This window comes from Cololabis saira, chromosome 19, assembly GCF_033807715.1.
Source record: "Cololabis saira isolate AMF1-May2022 chromosome 19, fColSai1.1, whole genome shotgun sequence".
NCBI lineage: Eukaryota > Metazoa > Chordata > Actinopteri > Beloniformes > Belonidae > Cololabis > Cololabis saira.
Genome location: NC_084605.1, coordinates 33,449,568 through 33,475,367, shown reverse-complemented (window position 1 = coordinate 33,475,367; position 25,800 = coordinate 33,449,568). Strand labels below are relative to the sequence as shown.

The following is a 25,800-nucleotide window of genomic DNA, read 5'->3' as shown; positions in this document are numbered from 1 at the left end:
TTGATATCAACACTTAGGTCAGATATTGGTGAAAGAAATTAGCTCAATTAAAGTGGAATATAATATTAATGTATAATATGTTTTATAGCTACCTTATGAAAAGCGCGTTTTCTGCGCGAAGGGGTCAGAGTGTAACAATTATTAAAGGTGTCCCGGAGGGTTAATGTAATTTAATTATATTAAATGACAATGCAGGGAAGAAAATGACCAGTTTTACAGTAAAAGACGAGCCTTTATTTCCACAATTTAAAAAAACAAAGCCTGTCTTTGAAATACTGTAACAAGTTTTTAAAATGAAACACATATCAGTGGCAGATTTATTTACAATGAAACTTACCCACCTACTATCAGTGCCCCTTTGAACATGTGGTACAGGTAGGGGAAGAGCTGTACCGCCCAAACGTGCATGACAAGTACACAGCAAGTGGATGACAACATGGTAACTGATGGAATGAAACAATCTCATTTTCAATAGGATGAAGACTTTGTTTGCAAAGTCCAATGTGGTTTACCATCTGGACATGTAAAAGGTTTTCACTGGGAACAGAAAAAAAAAAAAAAGGCAGCAACAACTATAACTGCTGCTTTCTTTCCCAAATAGAACATGGTCTGTGATCATGGTCAGTGGTTAATGTAGAATTCAATGTCGTTTTTTTTTAAACTGAATCTGGTAAGGCACCACTTAACTTTGAATGTGTCAATAGTTTTGAAATGTGGATGGTACTGAGTGGAAGATGATAATGGCCGAATTATTTTCAGCAAAAACATGAAGGTATTTTGGCTCTTTTCCAGAAAAATAACCTCCACAAAACATAAAGTTCGAGAGTAACAAACATGGTGTGGAGAACAATTACAAATTGGAAGACAAGGGCCACTGGTGTTCTGCTGCATACAGGTAAAAGATATACAGTACAATAAATATAAATAGACCGAGGGAAGACTAGCGAAAAAGTGAGGACATATTCAGCTTTACATTCAAGTCGAATATACAACACAACATGGAAAAGAAACGAAAACCTGTTTTGGCAAGTAAGCCAATTACAACCTGGACATAAACTCACAAAAAGGACAGCGTTGGCTTTCAGAAGCTGTCCAGAGGTCAGTTTAGGCATTATACTTCTCCACATTGACTCTTGGTCTACAGAGACTTGCTTTCCCAGGAGAACATTATTTTGATGTATTCCTTGAACTAAAAATAAACCTACAAACTTGAATGTCTTTATTAATGACCAGTTTATAATGGCTTAGTTTTATAAGATTACATAACATTTAAAACAATGTCAATTTTGGCAATTGTGACATGCTCTGATCAGCGGATACGAACATCTTTAAAATGATTCGTTAAGAGCTTATTTATGTTGTTAATTTATACATAAGCCTTTGAATTATCCTTCTTAGTGTCCGTTAGTATCAATATATAGGGAATGAATGCAAGAATCAAAAACGTCATGAAATGGTGTGGCGGGCAAATTGTGGATCACACTCAGGAGTTGATAATCAGATGGTGACTGGGTTCAGCTTCACTGTGGTCTCTGCAGTACTGGATTTTCCCCTCATGCTCATTCATTTTAACCAAATTGGAAAAAGAAATTTCCAGGTCCAGCGTCTGGGAGGAAAGAGAAACATTTATTAGAATAAGGACACAATTTGTCTGATCAAATTTTCTGTGTTGCAATAAGGATAAATAAACCTGATAAAAACATACCTGGGCTGTTGTCAAAACTAAATCCTCCACCGTGACCACCACCAAAGAAGGCCCTGAAGATGTTGTTTGCATCAAAATCTAAACAAAGAAAACAACAAATATAGTAGCATTATAGTATGTTGACCCCCTGGAATAACAGTTTACAAATCTGAGCAGAGACAAAACGTGCAGCTGGTTATTATACGTACTGTACAAACCTGCCATCAATACAAAGGAAAAGAAGCACATAGGTACCAAAACAATGTAGTTATTTAGATTACAGACAAAGTTATCGGAGTTCAGAGCCTTCAATACCCCTCTTAATCCTAAAGAACCAATAAGAGTATTTACGGAAAAAAAGCTCCTCTTTTAACACTCTTAACATTTCTGTTCAAATTTTAAGAAAGAAAAAAAGATTAATATATATACACACACACAAATATATACGCACATCTATCTATCTATCTATCTATCTATCTATCTATCTATCTATTTACCTACCTACCTACCTACCTACCTACCTACCTAGGCTTTGCATGCCTGAGGTCACGTCAACATAACTTTTCAAAAACTTCTGGGGCCTCATGTACAAAGCGTGTGGTGCACAAAAAACGTGTGTACGCCACTTTCTACGCTCACGGTTGGATGTTCAAAAAGTGATTTGAACGTGGAAAGTTGCAGTCCTTCACGCACACATCATGTCTGGCACGCACTTTTCTGAGGTTTTGTCCGTTGGCGACACTCACTGGTGATGCAGTGAAGTGCAGAATATGAGGAAACGTGACGTCAGCAATAAGTTCACGACCACGTGAAGGACATGACAGTCCCCACATTACCAGATAAGTTACACAAGAGTGGAGCTGCAACAATCTCACAATCAACCACATGATCTGAACAAACAACTAAAGGAGCTCAACGATGGAACCTGCAAATCCTGATGGAGCTTTGGCTCCGTTAGAGGAACCTGCTGATGATCAGATCACACCGACCTGCTGGTCCAGGACTAAGACTGGATCATCAGCTGGTTTAGTCCTGGATCTGCTGGTCCAGGACTAAGACTGGATCATCAGCTGGTTTAGTCCTGGATCTGCTGGTCCAGGACTAAGACTGGACCATTAGCTGGTTTAGTCTGGACCTGCTGGTCCAGGACTAAGACTGGACCATCAGCTGGTTTAGTCTGGACCTGCTGGTCCAGGACTAAGACTGGACCATCAGCTGGTTCAGGTACCAAGAGGATCTTCTGGATCTCTGTCCTGAGCTGGACCAGCTGCTCCGGTTCAGACCAACATGATGCTTCAGCTGGAGCTGCTACAGGTCGGACATCTGTCACCATGACGACCGTATGGGACGACTACTCGAGATTAAAGCCAGATCCTAAAACATCCCATAACTGTGTCTGGACAGAAAAACATTAAAATACAATTTGCAGTGAAAGAACCGGTTCTGTAAAGTTGTCTTTTTAAAATAAAACTAACATGTCACAGAAAGGTTGGTTGGTACGAACTGATGTGATTCAGAAATGAATAAATAAAATTGTTATTGAATGTTTAGGTGACTTTCAGAGTCTGATATCGAGTCGGCTGCAGCAGGACTATAGAAAGTGTTTCTCTGGAAAGTGTTGGACCGGCTGCAACACTCGTTCTTTGTTTCTCACATGTGCACCTTGAGATAGTCACGTTGGCACAACTTGTCTTTATTTCTGCAGCGGAGGAATCAGATTGTGATGCTTTATGTTTTAAATATAAGTTTATGTTGTTCACATTGTTATACTTATGAGAGAGGTGATCGCGAACATCCACAATGCCAACTGTAAGACTCAATACACGTGTACGTTGGGCTTGATCTGTTAGTATATAATACACGTGACAGTTAAACGGAAGGGGGAGCCATTTTTCGTCCCAACTTAAGTTCTGGTGTCGATTCTTAAAATACAAACAAGAAAAAAAAAAAAAAGAGTGTAATGATGCACTAACGCTAAATATTAACATTCATAATCCCATACGAACATAATAAAATTCTTCATGGAACGCAACACAAAGCAAAGAACTACGATACCCATAATGCAATGCCGTCAACAGAGCTATAGTATGCTACTCTGTTTTCTTTTACAGCTTAAAATGAGAAAAAAATGCTCCCAAATAAATTATTTTTCCAGGCCTCAACTTCTGACAGGAGTGTCTCCAGCTCACGGCAGATGATTTTTTATTTATTTGTTTGGCTTGTTTTTGCAAATTCCTTGTTAGGATGAGCTGTTTTTAATGGATATTTATCCTCATTATCATATTCAAATTGATCTACTTGAGGGAGGAGACAAGGCGGAGTATGGTGCTCCTGCATATACGCTCGATTCCACATTGATTGTGATGTTCAAAGAAATGTGCGTGGATTTGGGCGTACGCACAGTTTTGAACATCTGATATATTTTTTTCCCGTACGCAAGAATTCCCCACACGGATTCACATTGCAATCCACGCAGACTTTGTACATGGAGGCCCCAGGTCTGCATAAGTGCATCTTAAGACTTATAGCGCCCTCTACAGGTAGAAACCTTTTTACAAATGATCCCCTTTATGTGTATACCAGATTAAATTAATAATATGAGCACTTGGAAAAGCGACATTTCAGTACTCTTATACTAAATTAGCTTAGTAAAACCCCATAATTTCATATCATTTATGCATTTACTTTTTGTACTGAGGTATTTTAAAAGGAAAAAAAATAAATAAATAAATTATTAAATGTGTGAAAGAGTCTTGGTGAAGATGTCAACTATAAGGGCCGTGTATTCAAACCCTTAAAGCTAAATGCTCGCCTGAATAAATAAAAAAAATATAATAATTTTACCGTCTTCAGAATGCACATGACTAACCTTGTGCCTCTTACAAGGTTTCTTAAACTTTTTTTTTCCTTTTCCCAGCAGCTGTTATAATTTGATAAAAAACACAGGTAAAATTTATGTTAACAGGAGTTTTTTCAAAGCTAGTATTTTGTATAAACAATAGCATCGCCATAATTGGAAATTGTTAATTACACCTACAGTCTTTTCACCGTGACAAAGGAAAATGTCTATCTACAAACAAACAAATAAGAAAAAGTGCATTCACCTCCGCCGTCTAAGCCATCATCTTCCAGGTCATGCCCACTGTCATAGCGGATCTTCTTCTTTGGGTCCGAGAGGACGGTGAACGCCTCGCCCACTTCCTTGAACTTCTTTTCCTCTTCCTTTTGCACCTCTGTAGTTGCTGCACTGTGACGGTCTGCAAGAAAATAAAAACATACGGTAAGTTGACATGTAAGATGAGTAAGAATAAGTAATATTCAAGCCTGGTGTCAGGTGTGAGTTAAGGTACCTGGGTGATGCATTAGGGCTCGTTTGCGGTAGGCTTTCTTAATCTCATCCTCAGTGGCATTCTTGCCGACGCCGAGCACTTTGTAGTAATCTTTCCTTTTGCTTTTCTTCAGCTCCATCTGTGCATTCTTCAGCATATGCTTGTGATCTAAAAAGGGCGGCGAGGCAAACCCACATGAGCTAATGGAAACCTGTACATGTCAGTTTAGGCAGGTAAATATGAGAAAGCCAGGTGAGCATTACCTGAGGTTTTTTCTGTCTGATAAACTTTTTCATAGTCACGTACAGCCTCTTCATACTGCTCTGTGGCCATGTAGCTTCGGAAGGGACATAAGGTTACTGAAAAACTGCACAATGCTGAACAACAAAACACATACAAGGTGGAAAGAATCCACTTTAAATGATTGTGAGACTTACCACTGAGCTCTTCTTAAGTAGGCTTTGATATAAGTGTCATCTAGTTTGATTGCACTGGAACAGTCGTCAATGGCTTGATTAACTTTCTTCAGCTGTTGATGAGTTAGGGACAGCACGCTTATTGATTCATCCGTTTACCATACAGTCACAAGTTTTCTTAAAACAGTGTTCCAGTCTGTGGAATAATTGTGTAAATTAAGCTTTGTTTTTTTACCTTTGCTCCTGCCGTGGCTCTGTTGCAGTAGAGTTTAGCATTGGTCTTGATGTTGTTTGGGTCTATTGTCAGGGCCTCAGTATACAGTTGGTAGGCAGGTTCATAGCTGCAGTTCTTAAATGCCTGGTTGCCCTCTTCTTTCTTGGCTTTTAAAGCTTTGGCATTCTGGGTTATGAAGAAAAACACATTATAGTCTTACAACATTTAATGGATCCCCAAGTGTCAATGACTGCGTTTACATGAACTCAATAACCCGTTTAAAACCCGAATATTGGCAATAACACGAATTTTGACTGCATGTAAACGTAGTCATTGAAGTAACATATATTTCAGCATGTCTTGGGTCAAGGATAAAGTGTAGTGAGCTGCTTTGTTGGGCGTAAATCCAGACATTTTTAAATTAATTTATTCTTTAAAAATGTTTTTGTTGTTTTTTTACAAGGATCAAATTTTAAACAAAAAAAAAAAAAATCTGCAGCTTGTCTTAACAACAACTCCTGGTATGTTAAGCTTCAAACTTTAATTTATCCTGCTTATAAAAACAGGAGACATTACAGAAAAAAAAAAAGAAAAACTAATTTGAAAATTTCAACAACCTTCTTGTTCTCAGTGGATGTTGGTTTGCCCTGCAGGATTTTTTATGTAATCATGTTCTCTGAGCCATGATACTGTATTTTGCAGAGCATTCAGTGCACTGTATTATAAGGCACAATATCAATGAACGGGTGTATTTTCATACATATGGCGCACCGGGTTATAAGGGGCATGATAAAACGTATATACTGTAAAGTGAAACAACAATCTGATGAGTCAAACTTTATTCAACTAATTCACAGTAGCTCAGAATATCATTTACTTGTAACTAATACACTCACATTTTAAATAATTTGTCTTCCACAAATCCACTAATAAAAAGTGGCGGAGGTAAGCGTCATACTACGTCCTGTTCTCTGATTGTTTTCTGAAATTGATGTGAGGGCAGAACTAGGGTTGTCCCGATCAGCATTTTTTTGCTCCCGATCCGATCACTTTTTTTTGGCTCCCGATACATTTCCGATACTTTTTCCCGATCAGATACATTTTGGCAATGAATTAAAAAAAAAAAAAGAAAAAAAAAGACTAAAACTAAATTATCCCAAGTTTCTTTGATTGTCCATTGGAGAACAACATGGACATATATTTCAACAAAGCTTATCAGCTCTGGTGCCACAAAATGTAAAAACATGAAATTGTAAACTAAAACAAAAAGTGCAGAATAGTGCAATAACAAAAATAAATAAATTTAACTTCAAAAGAGGTACCGGTAGTTGAATGACATCCAGTCAAACTCACAAACACAAGAAAATTAAAATACTTTTTGGGTTAACCTTAGTGCAACATTCTGAATGGCATGAAATGAATAGCAGCAGCTTAATGCAACATGAACATATATAAAATTTAATAATTCAAACATGTAAACCATGTTAGTTTCGCTTACTTCGTCACTTCCGACCGCTCCAGAAGTGACGTTAAATGCAACAATATATAAAACAATTTAATATATATTAAAAACATTAATAACTAGGTATGTCCCGATACTTTTTTGGCCGATACAGATGATTTGAAAATGCCGTGACCTGGCCCGATCGATCGGGCGGCAGATCGATCGGGACAACACTAGTCAGAACAATGTTGTATTCCAACATTTGATTATGATACAGATTTCACAATTGGGTTTACGCTAAAAACCTAATGTTAGCTTGAGGTCTTATTATAGTAAGGTAACGTTGACTAGATGTTGGTTGATGGTTGTTTGCCAGCACTGCATAATTAGTTATCTGACATTGTCCGACGTTGCAACCCGTATCCAACCAAGGACCGACTTTAATGTGTCAGCTGAATGGTCCGACAATCAATCAAGCGTAGCGGCTCCGTCGCTACCAAAGTCGCACTAAAACACTGAAAGATTTTTGAGCCCAGTGTACCACATACCGTAGATGACCATTTAGTAGCCCGGGCGTTTAATATGCTAAATCCACTTGGACCCCAGGCGTTTATAAGAACCAGGCGGGTATTTGCACCAGGCTACAATTTATTTTTTGCAATGAGCAGCACCAGACCATTACTTACAAAGAACATATGAGATCACCATAGTACCACTGGAACTAAAATTGTACACACTGTACACAACACCTCACGACGAGCTCCCGATCACGAATCGTGAGGTCGCAAGAAAATCAAGCATGTTTGAAATCCTGGTCGCTCCTCGTGAAGGAATCACAGTTGAAGCAGCTGCGACCCGATTTGCCTCATCCTTTCACAGAGAGCATGCATAATCTCTGATGTTACGTCAAAAACTATTATTTGTAGTTTAAGTTTTGCAAATTCACATTACAAATCATGTTTTAATAGCAAAAAAAAAAGAGCGCATTTCCACGTACGGTGCGGGTCGCCGCATAACATGCGCCGTAGGCTCTGCGTTGGTGTAACGCGGAACCATAAATCAGCCTTCAGTGTGTGCGCTGTCTGCTCTTCAGAAAAACTCACACCCAATCAGAAACGGTACAGATATTTTGGGATTTGAATATATAAAAAAATAAAATTATAAATAATAAAGAATCCCCATAACCTTTGATCGGGTGGGCAGGATGCACGTTTGTCTGTGTAACGGCGACACACGGAGCTGATCAGAGCAGTATGAACGATACTGTACACAATACAATGCAAATACAGTGTTATTACCAGGTTACCGGTAGTCGCCCGAGCGTTTAATTGAACCAGCGTTTATTATGCCAAATGGGCTCGGACCCCGGCGGCTATTAGAGCACAGGCGCGTATTTGCGCGCAGGCGACTATTTGGTCATCTACGGTAAACTACAAAATTCACACATAAAGTGCACCAGATTATAGGGCACACTTATCAAGGATTTTAAGTGCGCCTTATAGTGCGGAAAATACAGTACTTTTTCCATCGTGGACAAAAAGTAATGGCACTTTTACACTAGTACCTACTCAGCTCGGCTCCATTCGGTTTGGCGCTTTCCCACTAGGGGTCAAACATGCCGAGTAGATACTTTTTCTGTTTCTATTCTGCCGAGGTTCTAAGCGACTGAGTCGGCTGTATCTGACATCATCACACTACAGGCCACCGATTGGTCGGGGGTTGGAGTCAGACATCTGAGTCAGGATGTGACATCAGAGAAAGAGTGACTGACGGCTTCTTGTTCATTTTATTCGACGGGCAATGGCAGCGCAAAAGTCTGTTTCATGATCCAACTCTGAGGTGCAGATGTTCATAAACCTGGTGATGAGGAGAGAATAAAAAAAAAAAAAAAAAAACTAAACTAAAATTAAAAAGCGTTGGCGCTTGAATCTTCTCTCACTCTCATTTTTTAACTTGATATCAAACACAAGCCACAGACCCAGCAGCACATCTATCATCTCCTCCAGGTTCTACATCTTTAGTGTTGTTGTCTTCTTCATTTAGATCACAATCAAATACGTTACAGCAGCTTCGCTCAAACCTCCTACTTCTGCTCCAGGTGGTGAATTGTAGTGGAAAAGAAACTTGGCCAATTTGAGTCGAGCCGAGCTGAGATGAATAGAGCCGAGTAGGTGCTAGTGGAAAAGTGCCATAAGCTACAGTGCAGCCTGTCGCCAGCGAAAGTTCCCTGTAGCACCAGTTTGTCTAGTCAGGTTAGTCTGCTGCGTTCAAATTCCTAAAATGAACATGCTGGAATGAGAACTCGAAGGTGCAACTGAAGCAAAACTCCCTCACATGTTCCTTAACAAAAATTGCCCTCTGTGACTCAAACTAAATCATTCAATTCTTCACGCATTTAAATGTTTTACCCCCCCAAAAAAAGAATTCAGACAATTCTAACTCATGAGTTCAGAGACCGCATAAAAATGTTGGCCATGTCCAAGCGAAAATAATTAAATTAAACTGATGTGATGAATAGCAAAAGCATTTGAGCATTGTCTTTTACAAAAAACCTACCATTTTTTTTTACATTTTTCACAAGCTCCACACATTTCTTTCGCCGAAACTGTACAACAAATACTAGGAACTTTACCTAATTTAATTTATTTGATGATGAATGAAGTGAAGAGGTACAATATAGGGTATTTTAGACCAAAATACAGTCGATGAGAGCAGATTAGGTAGTTCAGCACAGTCACCTCTGTTTTTGAATTTTTTTGTTTTTGTTGTTGATTTTGTGCAGTCTAGTGTCTGAATGAAATTAAAATCTTACCCTGCAGGCTAGCCTGGCCTTTTCATGGTCAGGTGCCATGCGGAGTGCCTGGACGAAAAACTGCACTGCCTTATCGATGCAGTCCTCATAGTAAAGACACAGGCCTCTCACATACAATGCATCAGCATTAGTGGAATCCATCCGCAGGATGTCACTGTAAGAAAGATATTTTGAAGAATTTTTAAAAAACAAACGTTGTCCTCCAGACAGAAAAGTACTGAGACAGACCCGTTGCAAAAAATTCAGTGATCGAAGATAATAAGTACACAATGTTTTAGCAAAATAAATGATATATTAGTTGCCTCATACAAAATCAAACTGCTCTTACCTTGCCACGGACTGGGCCTCAGGATAACGTCCCAGCAGCGCAAGACACTCTGCTTTCAGGATTTTGAAGCGGTGGCAGGCAGAGGCCAAAGCCAAGGCTCGGTCCATGCAGTACACCACCTGGACCAGAACAACCAGCTCGTATTACACTTAGTACACCTGTATTACCCCATCATCGCATCAATAGCGGTCTCACAAATGTTCTTTCCAGCATGTTTGAACTTGTGAAATAGATGCATTTCTATAACAAAATCCCTAAAATGTAGTGATTATTTCAAATCAGAGTCTATTTAACTTTTCCATATCGTACAAGATTCACAACAGACCAGTAAAATTGGATCAGAAGTATTTTTAAGTTTAATGAAACAATACCTTTCTAAAATCCCGCTTATTAAAGCCGAAATCTGCCATTCGCTCGTACTCCAGCATAGTTCCTGCATTTTTTTTCTGAAAGAAATAAACATTTAAATACAATTTTCAAAACATAAATGGATGAATTAATACAACCAATTAATGCAACTGTACATTTGAAGCTTCAAAACCCAAGCTTCTGAAAAAAGTAACTCAGAAAAATGTGAAAAGTTCTCACTTCCTGCAGAGCCTCTTTGTTGGTGGGCTCCAGCTCCAGAACCTTCTGAAAGCAACGACTGGCTGCCATGGCGTTCCCCAAAGACATGTGACACTTGCCTTCGCGTAAATGTCCCTGTGGTAAAGATGAATGACGGTTTTTAAACTGCATAAAATCTCCCTAATAAAACAAAGCTGAAGATGTGACTATCCATACTAACTGACCTTCATGAAGAGGTCATCCAGACGCACAGCCTGCTGGGAATCTTCTAGAGCTTCTCGGAAGCGGGAGAGCATCATGAGGGTGGCTGCCCTGTTGCCGTAGTAACTGGCATTCTTGGGACTTGCGTCTTTAGATAAAAAAATAAAGTTCATGTCACACATGATGCTACATATCTGGAGGTGCTCTAAAGATGAGGTGTGACATAAATAGATCGACAGTTCTACACAAGAGAGCATGAGGGAAGCTTGGGTGGTGTACAAGCATTTACAATCACTCAAAACCATGTAAAAACTTAATCCCAGTGATTAACTGTAATCTCACCAATGGCCTTAGTGTAATAGTTGAACGCCGCAGAGTAATCTTTCTTGCTGTAGTACGCATTTCCTTTCTCTTTGAAGCCTTCAGCCTGCCTGTAGATGGGAAAAACATCAGAAACCAAAGTTAAAATGGGGAAAGTGTGTAAAATAGATTCCATTTCATTACAAAGTCTGCTAAACTGGGTTACCCTGATGATGACTGAACCAAATCAACTGTAACTGTAAAACAGAACCTGACTATGAACTTCCCATTAAACTGGGACAGCAGAGCCGGGGACACACAGTCCAGTACTAAACATAGCTGTGAAATTCACCGCTGCAGTCATGCAAGAAGTGGCAAGATTTCGGTTCAACATAGAGAAGAATTTATGGCTGCTGTGTTGTATATTGTAGGGAGGGAAAAAAAAGAAGCATTTGAAAGAAAATTCAAAAGATAGGAGTCAAGTCAAGTTGATGAATGTGAGTCTGTGCTTTTCAGCACACAAAGTAAATAAATAACTAAACCGTTAGGTGTATCAAAAAAAAGGAGATAACATTGATTCAAGTAGCAGTAAGCTACATAAGACTGACAACTAATTGAAAAGGCTTTAATCTGTCACTCGATGCACCCACAGGTTTATTGCGGTGTCTGACTAATAAATGTGTAAGAGTATGATGTTACGAATAAAATAACTATGTGCCAGCATTTATTCTCTCCTAATCCTTCACGTGTACAACATTGTAACCTCTTACAGTGAGCTGCACAGTGAAAATTAAAAAGGACAAAATAAAAACATAAGAAAAAAATGCTTTGTGTCAATACTCCTGCTCAGCATGAACTCAATATATTTATTTTATTCACCTATAAATATCAACAAACACTTTTTTTAATCTTTTTATCTCGATTCTGATCATCCAATAGTTGAAGTGATCCACGTGAATGTTAGTTTTCCCTCCTCAACCCTGTCTGATAAAATCACTTCCTGACTTATCGATCCTCTGATTGTGCTGAAGTCTCATACCTCATCTCTGATATGCAACATTTGATAAGTCGCAGCGATTGAGGAGGTTTGGAGAGGCTGTAATAATACATTTTCTTCTCACTAACTTTGTGAGTCGTTTAGACTGAAGTCGTTCATTTTCATTTACAAAAAAAAAAAACGTGCGCCATTGATCACGTGACCGGACCTGATTACCAAGAGGTAAATTTATTGATCTGAACTTCCTCGAAAACTACAAGAGCTGACTGTTTATGTGCGAAGACATGCAGTTGTAAGGCTTTTATTTTGGCATTGATGTTCAAAAGTTGGCGAAGGAATTAATTCTGTGAGGAAATTAAATTAAATTAAAGACAACTCTTGAATGTGTGCTGCTAATCTCACGTTAGGACTGGAAATGTTTCTCAACCCACGAAACTGAACCACCCGCAGCTTCACCGTGGGACAGTCACTCCGTCTGGACCTAGATGGCGACTCTAGCTTCAGTTTGGGAGAGAGCGGTAAAGGAGCAGCTCTGACCGAGGCTGAGCCGGGAGAGCTGCGTGTAGCTGTAGCTGTAGCTGCGCGACCACGCTGCTGTTTCCGGTCTTTGTCAGCTCACAGGCTTCACTTATGTTCGTCCCACACCGAAAATACGACGCGTTTTACCAAACAAGAAAATGTACACAACATATATTTACCGTTCGAGGTCGATGTGACCGCGGATCTGAGATTCCGTGTCCACCGGCACGTCGATGTCAACAGCTGCCATCTTTTCTGGAAAGTACGCGAACCAGACGGCCGCGAAGTGACGTCACTTCCGGATTATTATTTTTTTTTCTGGGTCACAAGAAAGTCGGAAATCAGTGCATGTATTGTTATATAACTGTCCAAAGTAGGTCAAATGACTGATCCAAAACATATGCTGCATTTTATTTATGTCAGTGGGATACAAACACACACACACACACACACATGTATGTATGTATGTATATATATATATATATATATATATATATATATATATATATATATATATATATATATATATATATATATATATATATATATACTGTATATATATACTGTATATATATATATATATACAGGACTGTCTCAGAAAATTAGAATATTGTGATAAAGTTCTTTATTTTCTGTAATGCAATTAAAAAAACAAAAATGTCATACATTCTGGATTCATTACAAATCAACTGAAATATTGCAAGCCTTTTATTATTTTAATATTGCTGATTATGGCTTACAGTTTAAGATTAAGATTCCCAGAATATTCAAATTTTTTTAGATAGGATATTTGAGTTTTCTTAAGCTTTGTAGCTTTGATTTGTAATGAATCCAGAATGTATGACATTTTTGCATTACAGAAAATAAAGGACTTTATCACAATATTCAAATTTTCTGAGACAGTCCTGTATATATATATATATATATATATATATATATATATATATATATATATATATATATATATATATATATATATATATATATATATACAGTACTTGAGTTGTAAAAAAAAATCAGGGGGGATGGTGGATTTTATCATATGGGGACAGATAATTTGTGCTGATTACAAATAATATAATATATTACAAATAATAGCAGTGACCAAAACACCTGCAGAAATACTGCAGGAATGACATAGCAGCAGTTAAATGCAGCCTTCTGTAAGCTTTAAATATCCACTGGGCTTACATCAAATACATCAAAACACAACAATAAAAAACAGTTTTCTGAACTTATCAATATGACTCTGTCCTTCACAGGATAAGTAAAATGGATCACTGCAAAAACTCAAAATCTTAACAAGAATATTTGTCTTATTTCTAGTTAAAATGTCTCATTTTAGTAAAAGAAATCTCATTACACTTAAAACAAGAGTCATCACTGGAAAAAACAACAATTTTCACCTGTTTCAAGATTTTCACTTAAAATAAGCAGAAAAATCTGCCAGTGGAACAAGATTTTATTGCTTGTAATGAGAAAATAAATCTTGTCCCATTGGCAGATTTTTCCTACTTATTTCAAGTGAAAATTTACTTGAAACAGGTGAAAATTGCCAAATAAGTTATTTTTCTGGTGATGACTCTAAATGTTGAAATAGCAGTAAAACCACATTCATTGATGAAATGACATAAGGGATGGAAAGGTGGGATGGCAGTTTTACAGGGGGGAGGATTTTGACCATTTTTATTTCAGGGGATGCCATCCCCCCTCATCTCCAGTACTAATATATATATATATATATATATATATATATATATATATATATATATATATATATATATATATATATGTAAACAAAGCAATAAATATAAACCGTGACATGCATTTGTTTTAGCCTTTATCTTTTAACCTCAGCCATCTCTTTACTATTGTATTTCTTTTATAAACTCATCCAACCACATAAACATGAGAGGTCAGACCTTACCTGAGCACATCTAACACCATCTACTGAAGGCTTTGACAGGAGTTTTAAGATTCATTTAAAAATGTTGATCTGAACTTTTAGAGCTCTTCATGGTCAGGCACCGGAGTACGTGTCTGAACTCCGTGGCCCTCGTGTCCCCAGCAGTTCGTTCAGGTCTTCTGGTTGTGCCTCGAAGCAGGTGTAAAACCAGAGGTGACGGAGCCTTCCAGGTAATTGCACCCAGCCTTTGGAATGCTGTTCCTCAGAACCTGAGAGACTCAGCTACTGTGGACATTTAAAAAAAACATTTAAATATACTTGTGTAGGCAGGCTTTTAGTAAGGGGTCGTAGTGATTTTCTGACTGTTTCTGTCTGTTGGTATTGTCTTGGTTTGGTGCTTTTATGGACTATATTTTCCTTGTCTGTGAAAAGTGCTATATTAATGCAATTTACTTACTTACTTAGAGGCTGTATTCAGATAGAAATTATATATATATATATATATATATATATATATATATATATATATATATATATATATATATATATATATATATATAACCACTTTAAATGCTATGCTGAGGCTAACATAAATGCCTATGTTATAGATGCATGTGTAATAAAAGACTAGAAATAGATATAGAAATAGCGTTTGCATACATATACTGCCACAAGAGGGCACTGAGCTATCATTTAGTATACAGTAGATTTTATATTCATTGGTATCAAAGCACACTTCCAATTTTGAGACATACAGTAATGGACTGTGGCTGACTGACTAAAGTGATGGTGAATGCGACTTTGGCCGCCTTTTACAGGATGGATCCTGTTTTCAAATCCTCAGGAGCTCAGTAAGTCACCACATATGTAAATACAACTCCTTCTACTTTATGACCGCTGTAAAGAGACAGTACAGTTCTTTTGCTCTATAATATACATTCATACCACATAATTACTAATTTTGTTCACTTATGACAGGAATCAGTATCATACTGGGAATGAGTGTGCTTTTTTTCTATAGCTATGACGACACCAAAACAACTACAGGGAATATTAAAAAAAAGGAATATGTCACTTGAAAAGAAACAGCCACAACTGTATAAAAACCAGGATAATTTATAAGATAATGTGTAGCACATTATTATCACATAATTTACATTATTGCAATGAATGCAGAGTTACAATATTCATAATTCTTAACAGGTGACACTTAAAATACATATTGCTTAGGATGAATCAACAGAGCCATGTGGTAGAAAATGATTTATAACAATGTACACCATCTTCAAAATGTCAGTTCTCAGGATGTCCCTGAACAGCACATGTTTGTCTCTTCATATTGCACAAACAGCATCAAGCTGTTTCAGGTGCTTCACTTACTGGAAACATGACTTTAAGTCCTCCTGTCTCACATTTTGTAGCAGAATTGAAACATTTGTTAAAAGGATGATCACATTGAAATGTTTATCAATGCAGTCAACAATTGTAGCTTGTCCTGTGAAGACATTTCGTGTTATTCCAGCTGCACTTTACTACACTATCATTCAGTGTATGTCTATTCACCATCTTTCATTTATATGTTTGCAGGGGGAGTTATAATTCTTAAAATTAAAAAATACAAAACTTGATCTCTGTAAAACTATATTTTAGACTTTTAACCTATTTTCTACCTATGAATGTTACTGTGAACAGGGTGACTTACAGAGTTACTATAAGTTGAAGAACAACCTATGATGGCTTATGGCAAAGAAATAAAAACATAAATGTAAAACTTTATCTTAATATTTTATTTTACACATTAGATGTACTCTGTTTCCATGTAGTGTATTCATTTATGTTAGTGTGGTGTTTGATTGTCACTTTATTACATGCACAGTATGTAAATATAAATAGGTTGGAAGAGAAAATGTGGTCTAAAATAATAAAAAGGTCAAGACTTCAGCAGGTCCGATTAAGGTCACATTTAGGCCTACCAAGGCCCCGGTGGCCCTGATGAGGTGTGCAAGCCAAACCATGGTTAAATTATACATTTGTTCTACATAATTCAAGTGTTGGTGGAGTCTTGACCTGTTTAAGACTTTTTCACTCCCTGTGCACCTTTGAAGTAGGTATTCTTCCACATGTCAAATAAAGAAAGAAAAGAAAATGCACCAGTTACTAAATGAAAAAAAATGCAACTTTATCAAGATACAAAATGCTCAACAATGCAAAATTGCAGATGTCCACTGTATTTTTTTTCTTTTATCGGCTAAGTCTAATCATACGGAGTTAATCAGTTGTATGAGAGATCAACATGGCGTAGATTTCCTTGCTTTGGACATGGTTGGGAGACTAACCTTGGGATGAAGTATTTCTTTTTGTTATTTTTGTTTTACCCAAAATACAACGAGAAACCATTAAAAAATGAAATAATTTTTGGAAATAAGCACTTAAACACAGTTTATTAGCATATTATTGTCATGAATTAACCAAAAAGTTGGATATCTCTATGGCTTTTTAAGAGAGGTGCAGACTTAGGGAACTTGCTCTCAACTGTTTACTGCCAGGAAACAGCTGAGGGATGGTCCTTCTGTTTTTAAGGATGATACGTCGATCGTCAGTCATTGCTGAAATCTCAGTCCAAATCAGGGGATTGGCGTAATCTTCTTATAGCTTGCACCACTCAAACATATCCATGCTGCCCTCACTGTGACTGCATAGTGTCCTTATGTCACTCAGGCAGTCTTGCAGTCAAAGCAGGCCAAGTTCACAATTTCTTTCAGTGCAGATTTGTTGATGTTAGGTCCACTCCTCTGTCAGTCCTAATGTTTTGTACTCGTTGCTAATAAGGAGAAAAGATAATCGGGGCATGAGTGGCCCTCAACGGTCCCGGGGCGGGTCTGAACATTGTGGGGCTGATGAGCGGACCCTGGATAATGGCAGTAGGACTTGGAGGCAGTCGTAGAGCCAAAGGTCCGGACGCCATGCTGCACAGCGCGGCTGGATTGAGTGGACCCCCGAGCAGCCCTGCCGGCAGGGCTTTGGAAAGCTGCTTGTGCAGGGCCAGTTTAGTCTGAAACCAAAGACGAGAGAAATATTCAGTTCACAAAAAATGGCGCTACCATTTTAACTGCTACAGTACTGTATATAAGGCTCAATTTACAAAAAAATTGTTCATAGTGATGTTTAACCTATTTAATATTCTCCATGATGAATGGGTGTTGTAATGGTTACCATGACCACCACTGGTATAGCATATTAATGTTAATATTTCCATAAAGCCAAGATAGGTGGAAAAGTGGTATTGAAAATCTTTAGGAAATTACAGCATTACAGCAAAAGGCTGATTTCTGATTATGTTGATTTCTGATCAACATTATTATATTATTATAACCTTTATTTAACCAGGAAAAAAGTCTTGTTGAGATTAAAAATCTCTTTTACAAGAGAGTCCTGGCCAAGACAGGCAGCAGCACAAACACAAAGTTGCACAAACCAACAATAACAAAACAGTTAAAAACAAATCAGAAATACAGATCACAAACAAAATCAGCAGTCAAAGCATCTACAGCCAGTTGTACTTGCTTCCAAGTCTTTCAGAAGAACCTTAAAAGCATCAAGTGACACCAGATGATTCAATTTTAAGATTTTCTGCAACTCATTCCAGGCAGAGGAGGCAGCAGAGCTGAAAGCCCTGCTGGTCAGAATCTTCGGTCGCAGGACTTATTTTTATTGACTGTCCAGTGCGGACCCCTTGGTACAGTCAATAAAAATAAGTCCTGCGACCGAAGATTCTGCCTCCCAGTGCTTTTTTGAGAGAGATACCTCCCCAAATAAGCTGGAAGCAAGCCAAGAATGGCCTTAGAAACAAAGACAATGATAAAGTGTACGGGTGGGCAGAGCAGAACATCCGACCCGGGCAGACAAAGAACAGTGGTGAGTAAGAGATCTAAAATGTGTGATAAATCTCAGAGCTCCATGGTAGACAGTATCCAATGCATGAAGACATTGAGCAGGTGAATGCATATAAAGGGCATCGCCATAGTCAAGCACGGACATAAAAGTTGATTCAACAAGGCCCTTTTTGGAATAAAAGGAAAAACAGGCCCTATTTCTAAACTAAAAACCCAATTTCAACTTCAACTTCTTGACTAGATGCTGAATATAAGGCTTAAAAGATAATAAATCATCAATTAGGAATCCAACATAATCAGAAGTCCGAAAAAGGTTTATTTGATAATGATTAGGATTCATCTTGTGGGTAATCACAAGCTTGCCAATATCATGATTAAATCAATGCAAATGAGAACTAGAATTTAGGAAGTTAAGTTTAGTCATTGGGAAGTTGTTTCTATATCTACAGCTGCCTGTTGTGTATGTGCACTCACATCAGTTCAAATCTTTTACCTTGAGTAAGTAAGTTTTCTTTCTTTTTATGTAAAGTACCACCTGGACCAGGTCATATGTGTTTTAGGTCCTTTTGGCTTTGAGGTGGGCATTTGTAACAGTGCATCCCAATGATGCTCAGTCAGGTGTAAACTGTAAAGTTTAGATCTTCAGGTCAACAACTTGGGCTTGACTGTTTAATTGAACCATTCCTGGGTAGGTTTTGCAGCACTTTGGCAGGATGTAGACGCCCACCGAGGGGGTACTGCTGCCATTCGGGTGTGTGACGTTTACATGAGAGATGTGCTTCCCATGCAACAATTTTTAGGTATTGGGTGTCAAAGTAACATCCTCAAAAAAGCCAGAATCAGAGGTATTCCAGCAGAACACCGAAGAGTAACGATGAAAATGTTATTTACCTCACCTGTCAGCAGTTTTAATATGTCTCTAAACAATGAACGCTAAGAAGAGTAATGGACAGCTCTTCTGCATCTGTTACCTTTATGGATTTATTGTTTGTGTTGTATGTATTCTTTAATGATAATGTATGCGTACAAAAATATAATTTCTATCTGTGTGTTTGTGTGTGTGTGACAGAGAGAAAGAAGACTCACCGCTAAGATAGCATTAGGGTATAGTTTATTATAGGGAGGGAACCTAGCCCTGACAGGTTTCCCAGCCAAACGCTCTTTGTGCCTCCTGCTGTTCATGTGCTAAAAGAGGACAAAGATACACAGTGACTCACTCAAGACAGCTAAAAATATCATGCACAAAATAAAGCTTGGCCTTGCTATTTACATTTTTTATTTTCAGAGGAAAGGCATTGTTTACACATCTGCTCAAGCTCAAGGCCCGTGTGATGTATATTTTGTCGTCTGCGAGGGCCCACCACCTTTACAGTGTACTGTACACCAATTACATGCCCATGCATAGTAAACTTAGCTGCAGCTGAACCAAAACGTACTATGACTGGAATCACATGCACATCCTTGAACTATCAATCAGTTTGCACATACAGGACTGTCTCAGAAAATTAGAATATTGTGATTTTCTGTAATGCAATTACAAAAACAAAAATGTCATACATTCTGGATTAATTACAAATCAACTGAAATATTGCAAGCCTTTTATTATTTTACAGTTTAATAAAACTCAAATATCCTATCTCAAAAAATTAGAATATTCTGGGAATCTTAATCTTAAGTTATAAGCCATAATCAGCAATATTAAAATAATAAAAGGCTTGCAATATTTCAGTTGATTTGTAATGAATCCAGAATGTATGACATTTTTGTTTTTTTTAAATTGGATTACAGAAAATAAAGAACTTTATCACAAAATTCTAATTTTCTGAGACAGTCCTGTACAGCTGTATAAACTGACTTGAAAGCTCTATACTGTGTAAAGGGTTTATGTAGGTGAAGAAATTAGCCCAACAAAATAACGAGTAAAAGCATATACCTGCTTCAGCTGAGTCTCCGAGTTGACGGACACTTGGCACAGTTCACAGTGATAGACTTGCTTGGTTGCACCAACAATCATTCTGCTCTTGCTGCCTATCCGATGTTTAATTCGAAATTTAGGCCTAGGCCACGGCGTCATCTTGACCCTGCGATGTGAATGGCTGCTTTTATGACCATCCAGCATCTGTTTGTGTTTGGACCCTGATTCAGCCAATCAGACAGGAATGCAGAGTGTTATAACAGTAAAGCAGTCAAGATTAAATTGCTTTTAACAGTGAAAAGCCAAGTGACTTAAAAAAAAATGAAGTGAAGCAGCAAAGTGAATACCGCTGCAATGAGCCTCCAACTGGGAGCTGGAATTAACCGTCACTTTGCATGTTGGACAGTGCAGATGCTTTTTGATGCTTTTGCCCTCTTTAGCTTCTTCCACCGTCAGCACTGCATCTTCACCTCTGGTGGAGTTTTCCTGAGGGTCAGAGTGAGGTGCTGAACTAGTGGTTGGGCTGCAGCCCTCTGCATGTGGACCCTTGGAAGGTAGATCAGCCAGCTGAGAGGCAGGGGAGACTAGTGGGGACTGGTGAGGAGAGGGGAGCAATGACACATCTGTGGACAGAGTCTGTGATGAAGGAGGTGCTGCTGTTGAGCTTTCCTGGCTGTCTTCAGGTTGCTGCTGTGAAGGTTGGGGTGAAGTGCTTTGGCCTGTGGATAGATGGGTAAACATAAAAAAAGCAAGGTTATCAAACGTGACTATGTAAAGGAAGTAGTAGACGTTGCACCAACGTTTCTATTTAACTATGGAAGCCCTTTTACGATTTTTACCTCCTTTTACTTCCAAAAGTACGGCAAAAATCGGATTGTTAAGGTTTTATTTTAGATTAATTAGTTTCAAAATGTTTTTGAAATAAATGGAGAAACGTTTTTTGTCTGTTTGTTTGTTTATTCCTGTAAAAAAAAAAGTTGAATTGGGCACAGTCCAAAACTGAATGTAACACAAACATGTATGTCAGGTTAAGTGGTGACTCTTAACTGCTCATAGGAGTCAGTGTACAGGACTGTCTCAGAAAATTAGAATATTGTGATAAAGTTCTTTATTTTCTGTAACGCAATTAAAGAAACAAAAATGTCACACATTCTGGATTCATTACAAATCAACTGAAATATTGCAAGCCTTTTATTATTTTAATATTGCTGATTATGGCTTACAGTTTAAGATTAAGATTCCCAGAATATTCTAATTTTTTGAGATAGGATATTTGAGTTTTCTTAAGCTGTAAGCCATGATCAGCAATATTAAAATAATAAAAGGCTTGCAATATTTCAGTTGATTTGTAATGAATCCAGAATGTATGACATTTTTGCATTACAGAAAATAAAGGACTTTATCACAATATTCTAATTTTCTGAGACAGTCCTGTAAGTATGTGTGGTTTTTTGCCAGTCTTTGTGATTGTTACGTGCCGTAGTGTGTGTGTGTTTTTTTTTCTCCTTGTTGCAGGAGCTGCTGGGACGGAGCCTCGCAGCTGCTGCCCATCAGCAATCAGGAGGCTTGGCAGGTGTGACAATCAGGAGCTGCTATAAAGGAGAGTGGACTGGAGCTGCTGGTTCTGTCCTGTGTGGACGGTGCTGTTTGCTGTGTCCGTGGAGCTTCAGTGCTCCCCAGAACCGCTGTCTCACCACCTTGCGTTCTGCCGGTGTTTTTGACTTAGGTGTATCCTACAAGTGTGTAGCGAGTTTAATTTGGTTCCTAGAGACCGGTGTTATTCCTCAGTTGTCCTGATCGTGCTTGGTTGTCCCTCCTTTTTGAGTGGATTGTTTTTTGTTAAATGGTTATTCCTTGTTGTCCTCTGTTTTTTGGACGATTGTTTTGTGTTTAACAGTTTGAGTCCTTGTTTGCTAATAAAATATTTGAATTTTGTTTTACACTCCCAGCTGTCATCTTTTTCCCTTCCCGGGTAATTTCTGCTATTGTTACTCCTGAACCCCCTAGCCTGTTCAGTGCGTAACAATTGGGGTTTCCTCTGGGAATTGAACCCAGGTCCTCTCGCACACACTACGGCACGTAACAGTGGTGGACTGGTGAACCGCCCAGGATGTACCTCTGTCTTTTGCTCCCAAATAAAACCTGGGATAGGCTCCAGCAGATCTCCGTGAAGCTAAATAGGACTAAGTGGGTACAGATGGGTGGATAGTATGCATATTTTCATGTAAAAATCTGCTTCCCATGGAGTTTTTAAGGCTTAAGAATGTGAATGTATGATTTCTGAGAGAGAAGTATGACCTGAAACCCTTGTGCGCACGCTCCTTTATGTCCTTTCATATCACTTTTTAATATTTTCTTTTCGTCTCCATTACCTAATGTTTATATGTTTTCCTTTATTCTTCTGAGATCTCAATCCTTATTCCGATTGTCCCTGTTCCTCTTTGTCACTTGGTGGATCTTTGCTGAAGTGCTCTCTGTCACCATCAATCAACAACCATGGGAACCACTGAATGTAACAAGCTTATCATTGTGTACTTTGAGGCAAATAAATAGGTACCACAAGAAAATGAGAGGGAAAGGATCATTAATGGAGCAGAAAAACAGACAGAGGGAGTAGAAAGGAAGACAGAAAATGTTTGTTGTCAAGCAGAATGAGAAGTGAAATGACTGATGGCTGAAAAGCAGTTGAATGGTAAACTATAAAGTCTTATAAAGAAGAATATACCAGTAAATGTATCCATATGTTCCCCAAAATGTGTGGATTTCTCTAAGTGAAGATTTGACTGAACAAAATGATAAAAACCATTAGCCGATTATTCGTTTTGAATACTATTGAATACTATTAACCAGATACTATTGAATACTATTAACCAGAGTTTAGAAGCAAAAGCCAAGTCCTTACGATTCACTTAATAATTTGGATAATGCATTTACTCCATATGAAGTTAATTATAACAGAAATTATTTAGTGTAGAATATCAAAATTCATAAAATCATAACCAATATTTACATTCCTCCTTATATACTACAGTGAATCTTTTCCGCACGCTCTTTTCTTGATTTTTAACAAGAAATACATACATCCAACATTTAAATCAACGTATACCTGCAACTGTTTTCCTTACATCTCTGACAGCCTCTTATTTGTCCACTATGAACATGTTGCCATTTTATAACAGAAACAGGAAACTGCAGGTGTAACTTCTGTTGAGCCACTATTGATTTAAAATCACACTCAAAATCAAAGACTGTAACACCTCTGCATCCCTCTTCAGATAGTATCTTTTTAAATGCTTTAAGCCTTCCTATCCTGGAGAACGTCTTTGCTTGATGGGAGTAATTACCTATCTGGCTGAGCCAGTGATAGCAGACAGGTAATGACTGATAATTAAGCAGCTGAATGGTAGCTACCAGGCCCTGGTGCTTACGTCTCTTCAATTATAACAAATTGCTCAGAGGGTCGCTCAAGAGGGCTGTCTCGAAAAAAATGAAAAATTTGTACCTGTGCTATCGTCCAACTGCATTTGGGTTGGCACCGTTTCTCCTCCCACTAACTCCTCCCCTCTCTCCTTTCCCGTTGTGAGCTGACTGTGGTCGTTTTTCTTCCGATTCCTCTGCGTCTCCAAGGCCTTTAGCTTGCGTGCATGCTTGTGACCTTTGTAGTGGGCCTCCGCCTGGGTCTAACCATCACACACACCCACACACACACACAAATGTACACAAAAGTGGAAAAAGTACAGGGAAAAGTAATTTAACAGTATGCACAGGGAAACTGATTACATCAGTGAAGGACAGCGTGAAATCAGTAAACTGTAATCTTCCCATTTGTTCCAGTGCTTTGGGTCAAAATGTCTCCATGGAGTTGGGGGCATTTAACTCAAAAGAAGTCACTAGTTTGTTAATAATTGTCAGTGCAGAGAAATGAGCATCAGTTGGCCACTCATGACCCTCCTCTAAGCTCACTGGGTCGTCTGTCCACTGATTCGTTCCAACACATAATGGCCTGTGTTCATTATGCTGTGAGACGTTATGATCTCAGTGCTTCCTCTGTAAGAGAAAACATGTTTTTGCCGATGAGACAACAGATGCATGCAAAGTTGCAATCCCAAAATAGCCATAGATGGCTGCTGATAAAGCAAGAGGACACTACAGGAACATTTGGCATCTAGCACCTCAAATGCACAGACAACTGAACCAGATTATTTTTAATTGGCAATCGACTCAACCATTATCATTTCTGCAATGCCTATCAAATGCAGTCCTTTTACTTACACTGCTTTGCTCAGTTCATCTTGTCTACATAGTGATCTGTATTTTTCATGCTTGATAGGCATTGATTTAATTAAATTCTTGAGTTTTGGCATCTAGGCACCAATTTCAATCAATCCCCACTTATTAGGTCTACGTAGAGACAATGGGGTTGATGAACATAACTTAACCTTGAAACCACAAAAACGGAGCCCACAGGTGCAAGATCGGCAGACAAAAGACATGCCAAGACTTGAGAGAGACGAGTGCCTCTTGGTGCTTATATAGAACTGTGAACAAGATGGAGCCATTGAAATGAACCGCACAGAGGGGGGAGAGCGAGTGTAAAACACTGCTTGAAATGCCTGAGTGAGCTCCAAAGGGTTTGTTGATGAAGACAGAACGAGTCAGTTAAAGTTATGATGATGATGATGATGATATACAGGACTGTCTCAGAAAATTAGAATATTGTGATTTTCTGTAATGCAATTACAAAAACAAAAATGTCATACATTCTGGATTCATTACAAATCAACTGAAATATTGCAAGCCTTTTATTATTTTAATATTGCTGATCATGGCTTACAGTTTAAGAAAACTCAAATATCCTATCTCAAAAAAATTAGAATATTCTGGGAATCTTAATCTTAAACTGTAAACAATAATCAGCGATATTAAAATAATAAAAAGCCTTGCAATATTTCAGTTGATTTGTAATGAATCCAGAATGTTTTTTTTTTTTTTTTTGCATTACAGAAAATAAAGAACTTTATCACAATATTCTAATTTTCTGAGACAGTCCTGTATGTTGTTTAAAAACATCGACATTTTATGTTCCAGATAATAGTGAAATCCGACCTGTCATTTACACTAGAATTAAAAATCTAGTAAAGTTACAGTTGTATATACTGTACACTTATAGGTTAAATACACGGAGCTCAAAGGATAAGTTAAGTCAAGGTTTTTGTATTCTAGTGCCCCAGAATAAAAACATAGAACTGGAAATGAGAAAAGAGCATAACTACTC

General features: G+C 38.0%; 2 protein-coding genes across 12 annotated transcripts in view; both read right to left on the bottom strand.

The window, feature by feature from the left end:
- Positions 1–214: 214 nt before the first annotated feature.
- Positions 215–13,085, bottom strand: LOC133419310 (dnaJ homolog subfamily C member 7-like). The gene is made up of 14 exons (XM_061708406.1): positions 12,991–13,085; positions 11,338–11,426; positions 11,019–11,143; positions 10,816–10,929; positions 10,599–10,673; positions 10,228–10,346; positions 9,900–10,053; positions 5,665–5,829; positions 5,451–5,542; positions 5,277–5,350; positions 5,035–5,181; positions 4,789–4,941; positions 1,706–1,783; positions 215–1,606 (listed from the first exon to the last, which is right to left on the bottom strand). The coding sequence occupies exons 1-14, from the start codon at positions 13,059–13,061 to the stop codon at positions 1,569–1,571; spliced, it is 1,494 nt and encodes a 497-aa protein (XP_061564390.1). The 5' UTR covers positions 13,062–13,085; the 3' UTR covers positions 215–1,568.
- Positions 13,086–15,828: 2,743 nt separating this feature from the next.
- LOC133419371 (zinc finger protein 385C-like) overlaps positions 15,829–25,800 on the bottom strand; it is a 102,807-nt gene continuing 92,835 nt past the window's right edge. For 10 of the 11 annotated variants that reach the window (XM_061708508.1, XM_061708512.1, XM_061708510.1 and 7 more), the window contains 5 exons: positions 24,028–24,205; positions 20,873–21,244; positions 20,544–20,746; positions 19,697–19,795; positions 15,829–17,769 (listed from right to left, as the gene is read on the bottom strand). In XM_061708508.1, coding sequence (XP_061564492.1) covers positions 17,539–17,769; positions 19,697–19,795; positions 20,544–20,746; positions 20,873–21,244; positions 24,028–24,205 — 1,083 coding nt within the window. In that variant the 3' untranslated portion in view covers positions 15,829–17,538. The remainder of the gene's footprint in view (positions 17,770–19,696; positions 19,796–20,543; positions 20,747–20,872; positions 21,245–24,027; positions 24,206–25,800) is intronic. The other variant, XM_061708516.1, reaches the window with a different exon arrangement.

What these genes read in the sequence shown, in the direction of transcription:
- LOC133419310 (XM_061708406.1), bottom strand. Translation starts at nt 13,061, where the DNA reads ATGGCAGCTGTTGACATCGACGTGCCGGTGGACACGGAATCTCAGATC. An exon ending in GAGGCCCAGTCCGTGGCAAG is followed by an intron (nt 10,054 to 10,227) that starts GTAAGAGCAGTT and finishes TCTTTCTTACAG; the next exon opens with TGACATCCTGCGGATGGATT. An exon ending in TAGTTTTGACAACAGCCCAG is followed by an intron (nt 1,607 to 1,705) that starts GTATGTTTTTAT and finishes CTTTCCTCCCAG; the next exon opens with ACGCTGGACCTGGAAATTTC.